The following is a 17961-nucleotide window of genomic DNA, read 5'->3' as shown; positions in this document are numbered from 1 at the left end:
GCTGTAAGTGTATTACAGTCTGTAATACAGTTACAGCCAATGCATCACAATACAGAAGTATTGTGATGCATTGTAAAGGGGATCAGACCCCCAAAAGCTGAAGTCCCAGAGTAGGACAAAAAATAAAGTGAAAAAAAGTGAAAAAATAAAGTTTTACCATGAAAAAAGAAGAGTTTCAAATAAAAAAAAAACTCCTTTTCCCAAAATAAAGTAAAAAAATAAATAAAATTCAAATAGGGAAAAAAAGAAAAGTAGACATATTCGGTATCCCACATATAAACCAGCTCTATAAAAATATCACATGACCTAACCCCTCAAGTGAACACCGTCAAAAAATTTAATAAAAAAAAACATTCTTTGTCACCTTACATCACTAAAAGTGCCAAGCAATCAAAAAGACGTATGCCCCCCAAAATAGTACCAATCTAACCGTCACTTCATCCCACAAAAAATGATCTGCTACCTAAGACAATCGCCCAAAAAATAAAAAATAAACTATGGCTCTTAGACTATAAAGACACTAAAACATCATTTTTTTTGGTTTAAAAAATGCTGTTATTGTGTAAAATTTAAGTAAATAAAAAAGTGTACATATTAGGTATCGCCGCATCTGTAACAACATGCACATGACCTAACCCCTCAGGTGAACACCATAAAAAAATAAAATAAAAATGGTGTCAAAAAAGCCATTTACTGTCACCTTACATAGCAAAAAGTGTAATAGCAAGCGATTAAAAGCCACCTCATCCCACAAAAATGATACTCTACCTGAGACAATCACCCAAAAAAAATAATAAAAAAAATATGGCTCTCAGATTATGGAGACACTAAAATAATTTTTTTTTGTTTCAAAAATGATATTATTGTGTAAAATTTAAATAAATAAGAAAAAGTAGACATATTAGGTATTGATGCATCCATAAGAATTTTCTGTATAAAAATATCACATGAACTAACCCCTCAGGTGAACACCGTAAAAAAAATAATAATAATAAAGTGTGTCAAAAAAGCAATTTTTTGTCACTTTACATCACAAAAAGTTTAATACCAAGCAATCTAAGGCCTATTGCACACGACCGTATGGCTTTTTCAGTGTTTTGCGGTCTGTTTTTCACGGATCCGTTGTTCCGTTGTGTTTCCGTTTCTGTTCCGTTTTTCCGTTCCGTTTTTCCGTATGGCATATACAGTATACAGTAATTACATAGATAAAATTGGGCTGGGCATAACATTTTCAATAGATGGTTCCGCAAAATACGAAACGGAAACGGAATACATACGGATGCATTTCCGTATGTGTTCCGTTTTTTTGCGGACCCATTGACTTGAATGGAGCCACAGAACGTGATTTGTGGGCAATAATAGGACATGTTCTATCTTTAAACTAAACGGAAATACAGAAACGGAATGCATACGTAGTACATTCCATTTTTTTGGCGGAACCATTGAAATGAATGGTTCCGTATACGGACCGTATACGGACCGTATACGGAACGCAAAAAATGGCCAGTAAACGGGGAAAAAAAACGGTCGTGTGCAGGAGGCCTAAAAGTCATACGCACCCCACAAAAGTACCAATCAAACCATCATCTCATACCGAAAAAAAATGAGCCCCTACATAAGACAGTCGCCTTGCTTTATTACGTGAAGCTGAAACAAGCAACCAAAAAAATTCATATTTGGTATTGTCACATCCGTAACAACCTGCTCTATAAAAAATACCACATGATCTAACCTGTCAGATGAACGTTGTCCATAACAAAAAATAAAAACTGTGCCAAAACAGTAATTTTTTGATACCTTGCTCACAAAAAATGTAATATAGAGCTACAAAAATCATATGGACCCTAAAATAGTACCAACAAAACTGCCACCTTATCCCGTAGTTTTCCAAAATTGGGTCACTTTTTTGGAGTTTATACTTTAGGGGTGCATCACGGGGGCTTCAAATGGGACATGGTGTCAAAAAACCAGTCTAGCAAATCTGCCTTCTAAAAACCATATGGCGTTTCTTTTCTGCTGCGTCCTGCCATGTGCCTTTATAGCAGTTTGCGATCACATATGGGGTGTTTCTATAAACTACAGAATCAGGGCAATAAAAATGTAGTTTTGTTTGGCTTTTAACCCTTGCTTTGTTAGCGGAAAAAATGGATTAAAATGGAAAATCTGACAAAAAAGTGAAATTCTGAAATTTAATCTCCATTTTCCATTAATTCTTGTGTAACACCTAAAGGGTTAACAAAGTTTGTAAAATCAGTTTTGAATACCTTGAGGGGTGTAGTTTCTAAATTGAGGTAATTTTTTGGGGAGTTTCTAATCTAGGGGTGCATCAGGGGGTCTTCAAATGTGACATGGCAGCTTAAAATTATCCCAGTGAAATCTGCCTTCCAAAAATTATATGGCGTTCCTTTCCTTCTGCGCCCTGGTGTGTGCCTATACAGCAGTTTATGACCACATATGGGGTGTTTCTGTAAACTAAAGAATCAGGGCAATAAATATTGAGTTTTGTTTGGCTGTTAACCCTTGCTTTGTTAGCAGAAAAAAAATGGATTAACCACCTTAGCCCCTATAGCTTAACCACTTCCCATCTGGGCCCTTTGCCCCCTTCCTGACCAGGCCAAATTTTGAAAAACGGACATATCTCACTTTATGTGGTAATAACTTTGGAACGCCTTTATTTATCCAAGTCATTCAGAGATTGTTTTCTCGTGACACATTGTACTTCATGATAGTCATAAATTTGAGTCAAAATATTTCACCTTTATTTATGAAAAAATCCCAAATTTACCCAAAAATTTAAAAAAAATCGCAATTTTCTAAATTTCAATTTCTCTGCTTTTAAAACAGAAAGTGATACCTCATAAAATATTTATTATTTAACATTCCCCATATGTCTACTTTATGTTGGCATCATTTTGGAAATGTCATTTTATTTTTTTAGGACGTTAGAAGGCTTAGAAGTTTAGAAGCAATTCTTCAAATTTTTAAGAAAATTGCCAAAACCCACTTTATAAGGACCAGTTCAGGTCTGAAGTCACTTTGTGGGGCCTACATAGTGGATACCCCCATAAATGACCCCATTGTAGAAACTACACCCCTCAAGGTATTCAAAACCGATTTTACAAACTTTGTTAACCCTTTAGGCGTTCCACAAGAATTAAAGGAAAATGGAGATCAAATTTTTAAATTTCACTTTTTTGGCAGATTTTCCATTTTAATCAATTTTTTTCTCTAACACATCGATGGTTAACAGCCAAACAAAACTCAATATTTATTACCCAGATTCTGCGGTTTACAGAAACACCCCACATGTGGTCGTAAACTGCTGTATGGGCACACGGCAGGGCGCAGAAGGAAAGGAACTCCACATGGTTTTTAGATGCCATGTCCCATTTGAAGCCCCCTGATGCACCCTTACAGTAGAAACTCCCAAGAAGTGACCCCATTTTGGAAACTAGGGGATAAGGTGCCAGTTTTATTAGTACTATTTTTGGGTACATATGATTTTTTGATCATTCAATATAACACTTTATGGGGCAAGGTGACCAAAAAATTGGTTGTTTTAGCACAGTTTCTATTTATTTATTTTTACAGCGTTCACCTTAGGGGTTCAGTCAAGTGACATTTTTATAGAGCAGATTGTTACGGACGTGGCGATACCTAATATGTATACTTTTTCTCATTTATTAAAGTTTTACACAATAATAGCATTTTTGAAACCAAAAAATTATGTTTTAATGTGTCCATGTTCTGAGAGCTATAGTTTTTTTATTTTTTGAGAGATTTTCTTATGTAGGGGCTCATTTTTTGCGGGATGAGGTGACGGTTTTATTGGTACCATTTTGTGGGACATACGCGTTTTTGATCACTTGGTGTTGCACCTTTTGTGATGCAACGTGACAAAAATTGCTTGTTTTGACACAGTTTTTTTTTTTTTTTTTTTTACGGTGTTCACCCGAGGGGTTAGGTCATGTGATATTTTTATAGAGCTGGTTTTTACGGACGCGGCAATACCTAATATGTATACTTTTTTTTATTTGTTTCACTTTAACACAATAATAGCATTTTTGAAACCAAAAAAATTATGTTTTAGTGTCTCCATGTTCTAAGAGCTATAGTTTTTTTATTTTTTGAGAGATTTTCTTATGTAGGCGCTCATTTTTTGCGGGATGAGGTGACGGTTTTATTGGTACCATTTTGTGGGACATACGCGTTTTTGATCACTTGGTGTTGCACCTTTTGTGATGCAAGGTGACAAAAATTGCTTGTTTTGACACCGTTTTTTTTTTTTTTTTTACGGTGTTCACCCGAGGGGTTAGGTCATGTGATATTTTTTATAGAGCTGGTTTTTACGGACGCGGCAATACTAAATATGTCTATTTTACTTTATTTTTTCTATTTTAATTTTTTTTTTTTTATTCCTAACTTGGGAACTTTTTTTTTTTTTACATGTGAAACTTTATTTTATTTTATTTTTTCAACCCTTTATTTTTTTATTTTTTTTTACACTTTTCGTCCCCCATAAGGTCATACAAGACCTCTGGGGGACATTTGCTTCACTTTTTCTTTTTTTTTTCACAGTTGATTTCTCCTGTAACTGGGGCTGAGATAGTAGCCCCAGTTACAGGACAAATGCACCCCTATAGAGGCTGTACAGCAGCAATCCTGCGCTGTACAGCCTCACAGCAGGGCTGATCGAGGTCTCTGAGAGACCTCACACAGCCCCTGCACTCTCCGGTCACGGCGGTCACATGACCGCCGGGCCGGAACAGGAAGCGCACAGCGCTTCCTTCTCTGCAGACACAGCGCTCGGTGAGCGCTGTGTCTGCAGCGATTGTGAAGGCAGGGACACCTGGGAACTGTCCCTGCCTTGTCTTAGGGTTGCCCTGCTGTCACTGACAGCGGGCAACCCGATCAGCAGCTGCACGATTAGCGTGCAGCTGCTATTTCTGACAGGACGTTTTAAAACGTGCTGTCAGAAATAGACGTCCACCCATAGGACGTTTATATCCTATGGGCGGACGTGAGGCGGTTAAACACCCTTAATGACCAGGCCACTTTTTACACTTCTGACCTACCCTAATTTCACCGTTTATTGCTCGGTCATGCAACTTACCACCCAAATGAGTTTTACCTCCTTTTCTTCTCACTAATAGAGCTTTCATTTGGTGGTATTTCATTGCTGCTGACATTTTTACTTTTTTTGTTATTAATCGAAATTTAACGATTTTTTTGCAAATAAATGAAATTTTTCACTTTCAGTTGTAAAATTTTGCAAAAAAAACGACATCCATATATAAATTTTTCTCTAAATTTATTGTTCTACATGTCTTTGATAAAAAGAAAAAATGTTTGGGTAATAAAAAAATGGTTTGGGTAAAAGTTATAGCGTTTACAAACTATGGTACAAAAATGTGAATTTCCGCCTTTTGAAGCAGCTCTGACTTTCTGAGCACCTGTCATGTTTCCTGAGGTTCTACAATGGCCAGACAGTACAAACACCCCACAAATGACCCCATTTCGGAAAGTAGACACCCTAAGGTATTCGCTGATGGGCATAGTGAGTTCATAGAACTTTTTCTTTTTTGTCACAAGTCAGCGGAAAATGATGATTTTTTATTTTTTTTCTTACAAAGTCTCATATTCCACTAACTTGTGACAAAAAATAAAAACTTACATGAACTCACTATGCCCATCACGAAATACCTGGGGGTGTCTTCTTTCCAAAATGGGGTCACTTGTGGGGTAGTTATACTGCCCTGGCATTCTAGGGGCCCAAATGTGTGGTAAGTAGTTCAAAATCAAAATCTGTAAAAAATGGCCGGTGAAATCCGAAAGGTGCTCTTTGGAATGTGGGCCCCTTTGCCCACCTAGGCTGCAAAAAGTGTCACACATCTGGTATCCCCGTACTCAGGAGAAGTTGGGCAATGTGTTTTGGGGTGTCATTTTACATATACCTATGCTGGGTGAGATAAATATCTCGGTCAAATGCCAACATTGTATAAAAAAAATGGAAAAAGTTGTCTTTTGCCAAGATATTTCTCTCACCCAGCATGGGTATATGTAAACAGACACCCCAAAACACATTGCCCAACTTCTCTTGAGTACGAAGATACCAGATGTGTGACACTTTTTTGCAGCCTAGGTGGGCAAAGGGGCCCACATTCCAAAGAGCACCATTCGGATTTCACCGGCCATTTTTTACAGATTTTGATTTCAAACCACTTCTCACGCATTCGGCCCCTAAAATGCCAGGGCAGTATAACTACCCCACAAGTGACCCCATTTTGGAAAGAAGACACCCCAAGGTATTTCGTGATGGGCATAGTGAGTTCATGGAAGTTTTTATTTTTTGTCACAAGTTAGTGAAATATGAGACTTTGTAAGAAAAAAAAAAAATCATTATTTTCCGCTAACTTGTGACAAAAAATATAAAATTCTAGGAACTCGCCATGCCCCTCACGGAATACCTTGGGGTGTCTTCTTTCCAAAATGTGGTCACTTGTGGGGTAGTTATACTGCCCTGGCATTCTAGGGGCCCTAATGTGTGGTAAGTAGGTAAATGACCTGTGAAATCCGAAAGGTGCTCTTTGGAATGTGGGCCCCTTTGCCCACCTAGGCTGCAAAAAAGTGTCACACATGTGGTATCGCCGTATTCAGGAGAAGTTGGGCAATGTGTTTTGGGGTGTCTTTTTACATATACTCATGCTGGGTGAGAGAAATATCTCGGCAAAAGACAACTTTTCCCATTTTTTATACAAAGTTGGCATTTGACCAAGAAAATTATCTCACCCAGCATCTCCACATTGCCCAACTTCTCCTGAGTACGACGATACCACATGTGTGACACTTTTTTGCAGCCTAGATGCGCAAAGGGGCCCACATTCATTTTATGAGGGCATTTTTAGACATTTGGATCCCAGACTTCTTCTCACGCTTTAGGGCCCCTAGAATGCCAGGGCAGTATAAATACCCCACATGTGACCCCATTTTGGAAAGAAGACACCCCAAGGTATTCAATGAGGGGCATGGCGAGTTCATAGAATTTTTATTTTTTTGGCACAAGTTAGCGGAAATTGATATATATATTTTTTTCTCACAAAGTCTCCCTTTCCGCTAACTTGGGACAAAAATTTCAATCTTTCATGGACTCAATATGCCCCTCACGGAATACCTTGGGGTGTCTTCTTTCCGAAATGGGTTCACATGTGGGGTATTTATACTGCCCTGGCATTCTAGGGGCCCTAAAGCGTGAGAAGAAGTCTGGAATATAAATGTCTAAAAAATTTTACGCATTTGGATTCCGTGAGGGGTATGGTGAGTTCATGTGAGATTTAATTTTTTGACACAAGTTAGTGGAATATGAGACTTTGTAAGAAAAAAAATAACAATTTCTGCTAACTTGGGACAAAAAAATGTCTAAATGGAGCCTTAAAGGGGGGTGATCAATGACAGGGGGGTGATCAATGACAGGGGGGTGATCAGGGAGTCTATATGGGGTGATCACCCCCCTGTCATTGATCACCCCCCTATAAGGCTCCATTCAGATGTCCGTATGTGTTTTGCGGATCCTATCCATGTATCAGTGGATCCGTAAAAATCATACGGACATCTGAATGCAGCCTTACAGGGGGGTGATCAATGACAGGGGGGTGATCAATGACAGGGGGGTGATCAGGGAGTCTAAATGGGGTGATCACCCCCCTGTAAGGCTCCATTCAGATGTCCGTATGTGTTTTGCGGATCCGATCCATGTATCAGTGGATCCGTAAAAATCATACGGACATCTGAATGCAGCCTTACAGGGGGTGATCAATGACAGGGGGGTGATCAATGACAGGGGGTGATCAGGGAGTCTATATGGGGTGATCACCCCCCTGTAAGGCTCCATTCAGATGTCCGTATGTGTTTTGCGGATCCGATCCATGTATCAGTGGATCCGTAAAAATTATACGGACATCTGAATGCAGCCTTACAGGGGGGTGATCAATGACAGGGGGGTGATCAATGACAGGGGGGTGATCAGGGAGTCTATATGGGGTGATCACCCCCCTGTCATTGATCACCCCCCTATAAGGCTCCATTCAGATGTCCGTATGTGTTTTGCGAATCCGATCCATGTATCAGTGGATCCGTAAAAATCATACGGACATCTGAATGCAGCCTTACAGGGGGGTGATCAATGACAGGGGGGTGATCAATGACAGGGGGGTGATCAGGGAGTCTATATGGGGTGATCACCCCCCTGTCATTGATCACCCCCCTATAAGGCTCCATTCAGATGTCCGTATGTGTTTTGCGAATCCGATCCATGTATCAGTGGATCTGTAAAAATCATACGGACATCTGAATGCAGCCTTACAGGGGGGTGATCAATGACAGGGGGGTGATCAATGACAGGGGGGTGATCAATGACAGGGGGGTGATCAGGGAGTCTATATGGGGTGATCACCCCCCTGTAAGGCTCCATTCAGATGTCCGTATGTGTTTTGCGGATCCGATCCATGTATCAGTGGATCCGTAAAAATCATACGGACATCTGAATGCAGCCTTACAGGGGGGTGATCAATGACAGGGGGGTGATCAATGACAGGGGGGTGATCAGGGAGTCTATATGGGGTGATCACCCCCCTGTCATTGATCACCCCCCTTTAAGGCTCCATTCAGACGTCCATATGCGTTTTGCGGATCCGATCCATCTATCAGTGGATCCGTAAAAATCATACGGACATCTGAATAGAGCCTTACAGGGGGCTGATCAATGACAGGGGGGTGATCAATGACAGGGGGGTGATCAGGGAGTCTATATGGGGTGATCAGGGGTGATCAGGGGTTCATAAGGGGTTAATAAGTGACAGGGGGGGTGTAGTGTAGTGGTGTTTGGTGCTACTTTACTGAGCTACCTGTGTCCTCTGGTGGTCTATCCAAACAAAAGGGACCACCAGAGGACCAGGTAGCAGGTATATTAGACGCTGTTATCAAAACAGCGTCTAATATACCTGTAAGGGGTTAAAAAATCGCATCTCCAGCCTGCCAGCGAACGATCGCCGCTGGCAGGCTGGAGATCCACTCGCTTACCTTCCGATCCTGTGAACGCGCGCGCCTGTGTGCGCGCGTTCACAGGAAATCTCGCGTCTCGCGAGATGACGCATATATGCGTGACTCTGCGCAGGGCTGCCGCCCATGGAACGCGATCCTGCGTTAGGCGGTCCGGAGGCGGTTAAAATGAAAAATCTGCCAAAAAAGTGAAATTCTGAAATTTCATCTCCATTTTTTATTAATTCTTGTGCAACATCTAAAGGGTTAACAAAGTTTGTAAAATCAGTTTTGAATATCTTGAGGTGTGTCGTTTCTAAAATGGGGTTATTTGTGGTTGGTTTCTATTAAGTAAGCCTTACAAAGTGACTTCAGACCTGAACTGTAGGTTTTGGAAATTTTCTGAAAAATTTCTAGATTTGCTTCTAAATTTCTAAGCCTTCTAATGTTCCCAAAAAATAAAATGGCATTCACAAAATGATGCAAACATGAAATAGACATATGGGGAATGTAAAGTATAGGTATTACTATGTATTATAAAAGTAGAGAAATTGAAATTGGAAAATTTTTCAAAATTTTTGGTACATTTGCTAATTTTTCATAAATAAAAATGAAATTTTTGGACTCAATTTTACCACCGTCATGAAGTACAATAGGTGACGAGAAAACAATCTCAGAATGGCCTGGATAAGTAAAAGCGTTTTAATGTTATCACCACATAAAATGACACATTTTAGTTTTTCAAAAAATGGTCTGGTCCTTAAGGTGAAATGTGGCAGTGTCCTTGGGGTTAACAGACACTAAAGGGTGAGATTCATTAAAATTGATATAAAGCAGATCCATTCATAACGGATGCAGATGGTTGTATTACCAGTAACGGAAGTGTTTTTGCTGAACCCTACCGGATCCAGCAAAAATGCTAGTGTGAAAGTAGCCATAGCTGGATGCTGACACATACTGCCAGATCCCATTTGCAAATAGAGCTATATTTGTTGAGCCAAAAGCAGACATGTATGCAGTAAAGTGGACAGATCCCCATTGGATCCCATTATAGTCAAGGGGACCTGGCAGTGTGCAGCAGTCTCCAGTATAGCCAGATACTGTAAACTCTGGTAGTTTGTTCCTCTGCCGGAACAAACTACTGGAGTTGTTTGCCACATACTGTTAGGGAACCTAATCTAACACTCCTATGACAGAGAAATCTCCGTTAGCCATACATTCTAAGAAGAGCCATTGATTTGAATATGAGTTATCTCAGAAAAGTTTGTCAAATTTTCTAATGTTTTGTAAAATGGGGTTAAATTCTCTGGTAGAGACCTTTTATTCTGGAAATCAGTGGAGGCCCAAGATCATAGATTTCACCAAAAAATGATCTTTACCTAGTAAGCAACGAAGAAAACTAAAGCATGCAAAAACATGTCTGTACCTGTCTTAGGATCAATAGAAAAATATGGTTGTCCCTGAAGAATGCTATAAACCACTCTGGCACTGCTTCCATATGTGGGATCATCTGCATCAGTTGCTTTAACCTGAAGTACATAGGCACCTGGAGAAAGAAAACAAGATTTAGTTATGTACGCTTTATTATGTCACATAATTGTAGATGATCACCAAGGCATAAAATTAGATAAAAATAGCAATTAAAGTAGAAGTTGATTATGTAAAGGCTAGTTTCATATCAGTACATTAGTTCTGGAAAATATGGGCCTTGTGACAAAGTCATTTCCATTATTGACCCAAAGTCACTGCATCATGCTAATCTATGGTGCTTTGAGTTCTAGCTCAAAGACAGGTCCAATCTCCCTTACTAGCACGATGCAGGGAGTACAGAATTTCTGCATGTTTTAACCTTTAGATTTGTTTTTGTTTTTAAACCTCACTTCTGTCACCTTAGGCCTTGGATAAATGGGTCTAAAAGTACATTTACAGCTTGGCCTTGCCCTCTTTTCTTTCCATTTTTTCCTTTTTTTGTGCTGAGAGAAGACAATTCTAAAAAATATTAATACAAATGTAGATGCAGGTTTTTGAGTTTCCACCAAATGCTTAAAAATAAATCCAAGGTTTTATTGAAGATGCATTAAAAGCAAGTGGTGTGAACCACAGAGGGGAAGGCGACCTGGTGTGTTTTCCTGTCTGTGGCTGCACACCACTTGCTTTTAATGTACGGTATGTTCAATACAACCTTGGATTTTTACAGTTGGCTGACTCCAGACATCGTATTGCCTGTGAAAAAAAAATATGGACTGTTGTGTCGAGAGTATATGATTACAAAATTTGCATTTACTTTAGTATGGCTATGATCAATATCATAAAACCTCTGTAGATAACAGCACAATTAACCTGGAATAAAACACATAAAGGAATCGTGTCACCAAAATGTTTTTTCTACCAGTTAAAACCAAACAGTGACACATATCCTTTTTATCTAATCTCTTATTTTTTATTTTATTTCTTGAAAAAATTATGGGGGCTGCCATCTTTCTTGAGCTGTTCTTAACAGCATTTACAAAGCATTAAGAAAATTGCTTTATGGTAGCCCTATAGTCCATCTACACAATGGTCAAGAGGGGACACTATTGACTCGGAGAGTTTTCTGTTCATACTCTATAACCTGTGTAGAGGTCATTGTACAAGGAAAGAATAGATAAGCTCTAACAATAACCTATTGTTAATGGTGGATCCTGTGTTATCTGTCATTCTAGTCCTGCCTATAAGGCTACATGCACATGACCGTTGTGTGTTTTGCGGTCCACAAATCGTGAATCCGCAAAACAGGGATGGTGTCAGTGTGCGTTCCGCATTTTGCGGAACGGCACAGACAGCCTTTAATATAACTGCCTATGCTTGTCCGCAAAGCACGGACAAGAATAGGCAGGTATATTTTTGGGGGGGACCACGGAACGGAGCAAACGTATGCAGACAGCACGCGAGTGCTGTCGACATCTTTTGCGGCCCCATTGAAGTGAAAGGGTCCGCATCCGAGGAGCCAAACCTGCCGCTCTGATGCGGACCAAAACAATGGCCGTGTGCATGAGGCCTAAGGATATCATCTTGTGTATAGACTAAGCAGGTAACTGCAGTAAAGTGATCTGTACAGACCAAGACAAGGTGCCTCTTATTAGGCTTAGTAGCTAGTGGGAAAAACTGCAGGATTTTATGTTGTTGTTTTTTTTTATATAGATATTGACATTAAAAATAACACCAAAAATTATAAAAAAATACGTTCAACATAAAACATAAGGTCATTTTCTGATGACATATTTCCTTTAAGATATCTAGCTCTGCCACTCTTGTTCTGTTGACTAAAATCTTATGGGACACTGCTGATTCCTAGGATTGCCACCGTTTTCATATGCTATACCAATGGACGGCTTTTCAAAAAAGCACTACAAGTGATATTTCTTAAGACCAGTGTTCTTATGTCAGTCTTGATCTCCTATGAAATTGGAGTGGTTCTTAATTCTTATTAAAAAGCAGATGCCTCTTATTAAAATTATGTACATCTTGGCACTTCATGGGACAGAAACTTAAATCTAAATCTAACTCACAAAAAGTGTCTAGTCATTGTTTTAATGTTTATTTGATGATAAGTGATAAGTATACACAGGCTACGTGTGATTATATATATATATATATATATATATATATATATATACAGTACAGACCAAAAGTTTGGACACACCTTCTCATTCAAAGAGTTTTCTTTATTTTCATGACCTATGAAGGCATCAAAACTATGAATTAAACACATGTGGAATTATATACATGACAAACAATTGTGAAACAACTGAAAATATGTCATATTCTAGGTTCTTCAAAGTAGCCAATTTTTGCTTTGATTACTGCTTTGGCATTCTCTTGATGAGCTTCAAGAGGTAGTCCCCTGAAATGATTCTTCCAACAATCTTGAAGGAGTTCCCAGAGATGCTTAGCACTTGTTGGCCCTTTTGCCTCACTCTGCGGTTCCAGCTCACCCCAAACCAGCTCGATTGGGTTCAGGTCGGTGACTGTGTAGGCCAGGTCATCTGGCGCAGCACCCCATCACTCTCTTCATGGTCAAATAGCCCTTACTTTCAAAGTTTTCCCAATTTTTCGGCTGACTGACTGACCTTCATTTCTTAAAGTAATGATGGCCACTCGTTTTTTCTTTACTTAGCTGATTTTTTCTTGCCATAATACAAATTTCTAACAGTCTATTCAGTAGGACTATCAGCTGTGTATCCACCTGACATCTCCTCAACACAACTGATGGTCCCAACCCCATTTATAAGGCAAGAAATCCCACTTATTAAACCTGACAGGGCACACCTGTGAAGTGAAAACCATTTCAGGGGACTACCTCTTGAAGCTCATCAAGAGAATGCCAAGAGTGTGCAAAGTAGTAATCAAAGCAAAAGGTGGCTACTTAGAAGAACCTAGAATATGACATATTTTCAGTTGTTTCACACTTGTTTGTTATGTATATAATTCCACATGTGTTAATTCATAGTTTTGATGCCTTCATAGTCATGAAAATAAAGAAAACTCTTTGAACTGAGAAGGTGTGTCCAAACTTTTGGTCTGTACTGTACGTGACACTGACACGGAAATGTGAACGATGCTAAGGATGTACGAGGTGTAGTATGTCTATGAGATAAGGGCTGATGCACATGAATGTATTTTATTTCCGTGTCTGTTTCATTTTTTTTTGCGAACCGTATGCCGAACCATTCACTTCAATGGGTCCGCAAAAAAACCTGAAGTTACTCCGTGTGCATTCCGTTTCCATATGTCGTATTTCCATTCTGTAAATGATGTAATAATTAAAGGAGACCAATCAGTAATCAACTATGCAAAATACCCTTACAACACAGTCATTGAGGCCTTTTCATAGTCATTAATGGGTTAAATTGTACGAACAAAGGAAAATAAAAAGTGATCTATAATACAGTATGTCTTACACTTTCAGAATCCTATTTGTGGTTTCATAATAAATTATGGATAAAAACGTATGGAAAACTATGGTACTTGTCGAGAAGCCTTGACAAAGTACGACTAATGTGACTCTTGTTTTCAGAGCAGCAAGAAAAAATAGGTAATTCTCAGCTTCTCAAGGAAAATGTCCATGGTCATATTTTAGTGGTGGTCTAAAATTTTATTCAGCTTTTTTAATTTATTGTATAACAAAGAAAGAAGTTGCATGAATCAGGGCACCACCTCATTAGTTTTCACGTTTCATTGAAAGGGAGGCCTTGCTCACGATCCATTGCCTTAGTAATGTCAATGGTAATTTCATCTTGGGTTTTGTACACTATGTATGTTCATGTTTTCATGCATCTATAAAATAAAATTTTGACACTGTCCTTGTATGCCTTAACATAAAAATATGAACCATAAAAAACTAACAGTAATATAGTCTGATAGAAGTGTTCCTTAAGCTAGCATCTGTTGGAATTATAAAAGTGAAATTTTTCACCTAAGAATAATGACCTAGTTTAAGGGTTTCTCATCATATTGTGGTAGTAACACAAGTCTGCCTGCATCATTAATATCTTTAAAGGCAGACAAAATCACAAAGCTATATTCCTCAATGACTCAGAGCTCCAGACAATGATAATGCTTTTCTTTGCCTCCAGAGAAGGCCATGTCTATTGAGTTATGTATTATTATTATTTAGAACTCAATTGCTTCTTTACTTTTTTATTCAATTTATTTTTAACTCTATCTTGTAGTATTTTCATTGGAGAAAGTGATAGTTTCATGTGGCACCCCTGCCAATCAACTGTCTGGGTGCAGCTCAGTCGCCAGAAGTCATCCCCAGAACTAAACTGCACCCTCAACATCATTTTGGACAATGATTGTCACTGAAGTGCTGCTCCCATTGACTTCGGTGATGAGCCCCCAGCCCACAACAATATTGACAGTGCTCGGTAGCTTTGACACAGACTTACAGCGATGGAGCTCGCCAGATCATCTTGGCATACCCCTCGGATTATCTAGTCTATATAAAAAGATAGTATATAATTTAATATAGGCTAGACCACTGACTGAGATGGCTGTGAGATGAACAGGTGACCTAAACTTCAGCATCAGAAAACTAGAAAACTAGAAATGATGAAATAAATCAGCACCAATACTTGGACTGCAAAACAATTTCATTTTGAGTTTTTGTACAGACTGCATAGTATGTCAATATTAAATTATTTTAATGTAAATCATGTTAAGTATAATTAGAATATATAACTTTTAAGAATAATCACAGTTATTAGCAAAAAGATCAGAATTCTTCTATTGTACGCCAATAGTTTATTTAAAGCATACATACAAAGTATACATGCAACACATCACAAGTTTTTAGTAGACATTGTCCAGCTTTAAAAACATATACCTCAACTAGCTGTACTTATAGAAGAATCTTTACGTCCTGTTGCCCGTCGCTCCGTTGTAGCTCCCTGATCTCTTCGCTGGTCTTCCAGTTCTTATCTGTCAACTTCTGCATGGATGGGCTCACATGTGCCACTGCCGTCAATGGCTTGCTTTAGCACTGACATTTGCCAAAGCAGCAAATGACCCAGGAGTGACAGGTCATTTGGTGACACTTCTTCACAGAGGCCAGTCATTGGCTGCAGCAGTGCACATCACTCCATCCATGCTGAACATGGAAATGGTGAGATTGGGAACACAAGACCAGTGAGGAGAGACAGGGAACCGTTGAGCCAAGAAGGTGAGTATACCTACGTTTTTTCCACAGGTACAGTAGGACTGGGGTGCAAATTAAAAAAATAAAATGCTGGACAACACCTTAAAGTATAAAATCAGAGAGGGGATTATCACAACTTAACAACTCAATGGAGAAAAAAGAACATGCACTTCCTAGATGTGCTCCAAAGACATAGCAAACAGCAGTGCAGTAAGGGCAATGATACTGGGGCTTATATGTCTGGGAGGTCCTCTGTCACACAGGAGAATAGCAAGATTTTTAAGGTTCAGGGATGTCTCTAGTTCATTTACTAGACAAAGCTATCTCATAAAACAGATGCATAATTTTAACTGAAAGATCTATGTACCGCGCCATAAAATGCAGTAATCCTACTATGATTTAGTTACTAAGCTGAATGTGGTCAATCTGCACCCAAACCGTTTTATACGCCTTGCTCCACATTTAGATACTTTTTTTGGGGGGCATAGTTTGATGGGAAGGGGTTTGGCTTAAATGTGACATTTGCCAAAATGTTTTAAAATAAAGAAGCCAATTAATAGTGATGTGATAATAAACAAAAATGTCTAGCATGTCTTAGCAACAGGCCCAAAATTCATCATTCAGCAAAAGCCATTGTACACGTAAATGATTTGTAGCATCTTTTAACTAAGGGCTCATGCACACGGCCGTTGCCCCGGCGTGGCCGTATTGCGGGCCGCATATGTCAGGTCCTCAATACATGGGGCACCGGCCGTGTGCACCCCCCATCATGGATGCAGACCCATTCACTTGATTTAGGGCTCATTCACCGTATTGCGGACTGCATTTGCGGATCCGCTATAAACAGGCACCGTTCCGTGTGCATTCCACATCACGGATGTAGACCCATTCACTTCAATGGGTCCGCAAATCCGTAGATGCGGAACGGTGAGGGGTGTATAGCATGGTTCCGTTCCGTGCCTCCGCACCTCAAAAAGACAGAACATGGTCTATCTTTTTGCGAAACGGAGGGATCGCGGACCCGATCAAGTGAATGGGTCCACGATCCCCATGCGGCTGGGCCACAGTCGGTGTTCATGGATTGCGGAACGCAATTTGTGGTCCACAGCCCTTAAGTCCTCTTCCGTTCCGTTATTGCACAAAACATATCCGTATGGTTTCCGTATTTGATCCGTTTTTTTGCGGATCGTATGCAGAAACAGTAACTTATTAATCACCAAACACATGAGCAATATGAGCTGGGCATATCATTTCTACAGTATGGATCCGCAAAATATGGATGAAATACGGATGACATACGGATGTGTTCCGTATTGTTTGCGGATTCATTGACTTGAATGGGGCCTCGGACCATGATTTGCGGACAATAATAGGACATGCACTACTTTTTTGCGCAACGGCCATGCGGACAAACAGAATGCACATGGAGTAACTTCTGTATTTTCTACAGCCCTATTGAAGTGAATGGTTCCACATACGGAAAAACTGGAACGGAAGCAGAAAGAAAATACTTTCGTGTGCATGAGCCCTTAGGCCTCCTTCCCATTTCCATGTCAGTGTCATTTCTGTGAAAAAAAGTACGTGTCCGTGAAGCTGTCAGTGAAGCATATGTGGTTGGTCCGTGTGTCCGTTTTTACCATCAGTGAAAAACGGAAGCAACATGGACACAACACGGATATGTGACCCATAGACTTCAATGGTGCATGCTTGCACCGCATCACGGATTAAAGTAGTGCATGTCCCGTGATTTCTATACTGACCCACCATCAGTAAAAAATGCTGAAATGTGAACAGACACATTTAAATCAATGGGTACGTGTGCTGTCCGCATAAAATGCGGAAAGCACACATCAGTGAAAAACGGATATGTGAATGAGGCCTCAGGCCTCTTGCACACAACCGTATGCCCTCCGAGATATACGGTCCGTGAGTGGGCTATATGTCCCGCAGCGGCATTGATCATGCGCACGGGGAGAATGATGCTGTGCACGTCAGCCACCCGGGGGACTATTGTCCCGCACTCATAAGATCACGGACCGATCACAGACCGTATATCTCGGAGGGCATACGGTCGTGTGCAAGAGGCCTGAGAGTCCATATAAATCTATAATAATTTCTTATATGAAAAAGATACATTCAATAAAGACATACTGCACGCGTTTAGAGAGGTGAATGATACATAATAAGTCCTTTTCTATATGAAAATGTCAGGGTTGAAGAAATCTACTGAGAACATAACATTTTGTGAA

At 39.7% G+C, this 17961-nt stretch overlaps 1 protein-coding gene across 1 annotated transcript in view; it reads right to left on the bottom strand.

Annotated features, from left to right (window-relative positions):
• CDH12 (cadherin 12) overlaps positions 1–17961 on the bottom strand; it is a 456943-nt gene that overhangs the window by 107316 nt on the left and 331666 nt on the right. Inside the window, exon 4 of the mRNA XM_040432577.1 lies at positions 10460–10579. Within this exon, the coding sequence (XP_040288511.1) occupies positions 10460–10579 (120 nt within the window). The remainder of the gene's footprint in view (positions 1–10459; positions 10580–17961) is intronic.

The sequence above is a fragment of the Bufo bufo genome, chromosome 5, assembly GCF_905171765.1.
Source record: "Bufo bufo chromosome 5, aBufBuf1.1, whole genome shotgun sequence".
NCBI classification, from domain to species: Eukaryota; Metazoa; Chordata; class Amphibia; order Anura; family Bufonidae; genus Bufo; species Bufo bufo.
Note: the sequence above shows the minus strand (reverse complement) of the source record. Positions and strands in the feature narration are given on the sequence as shown.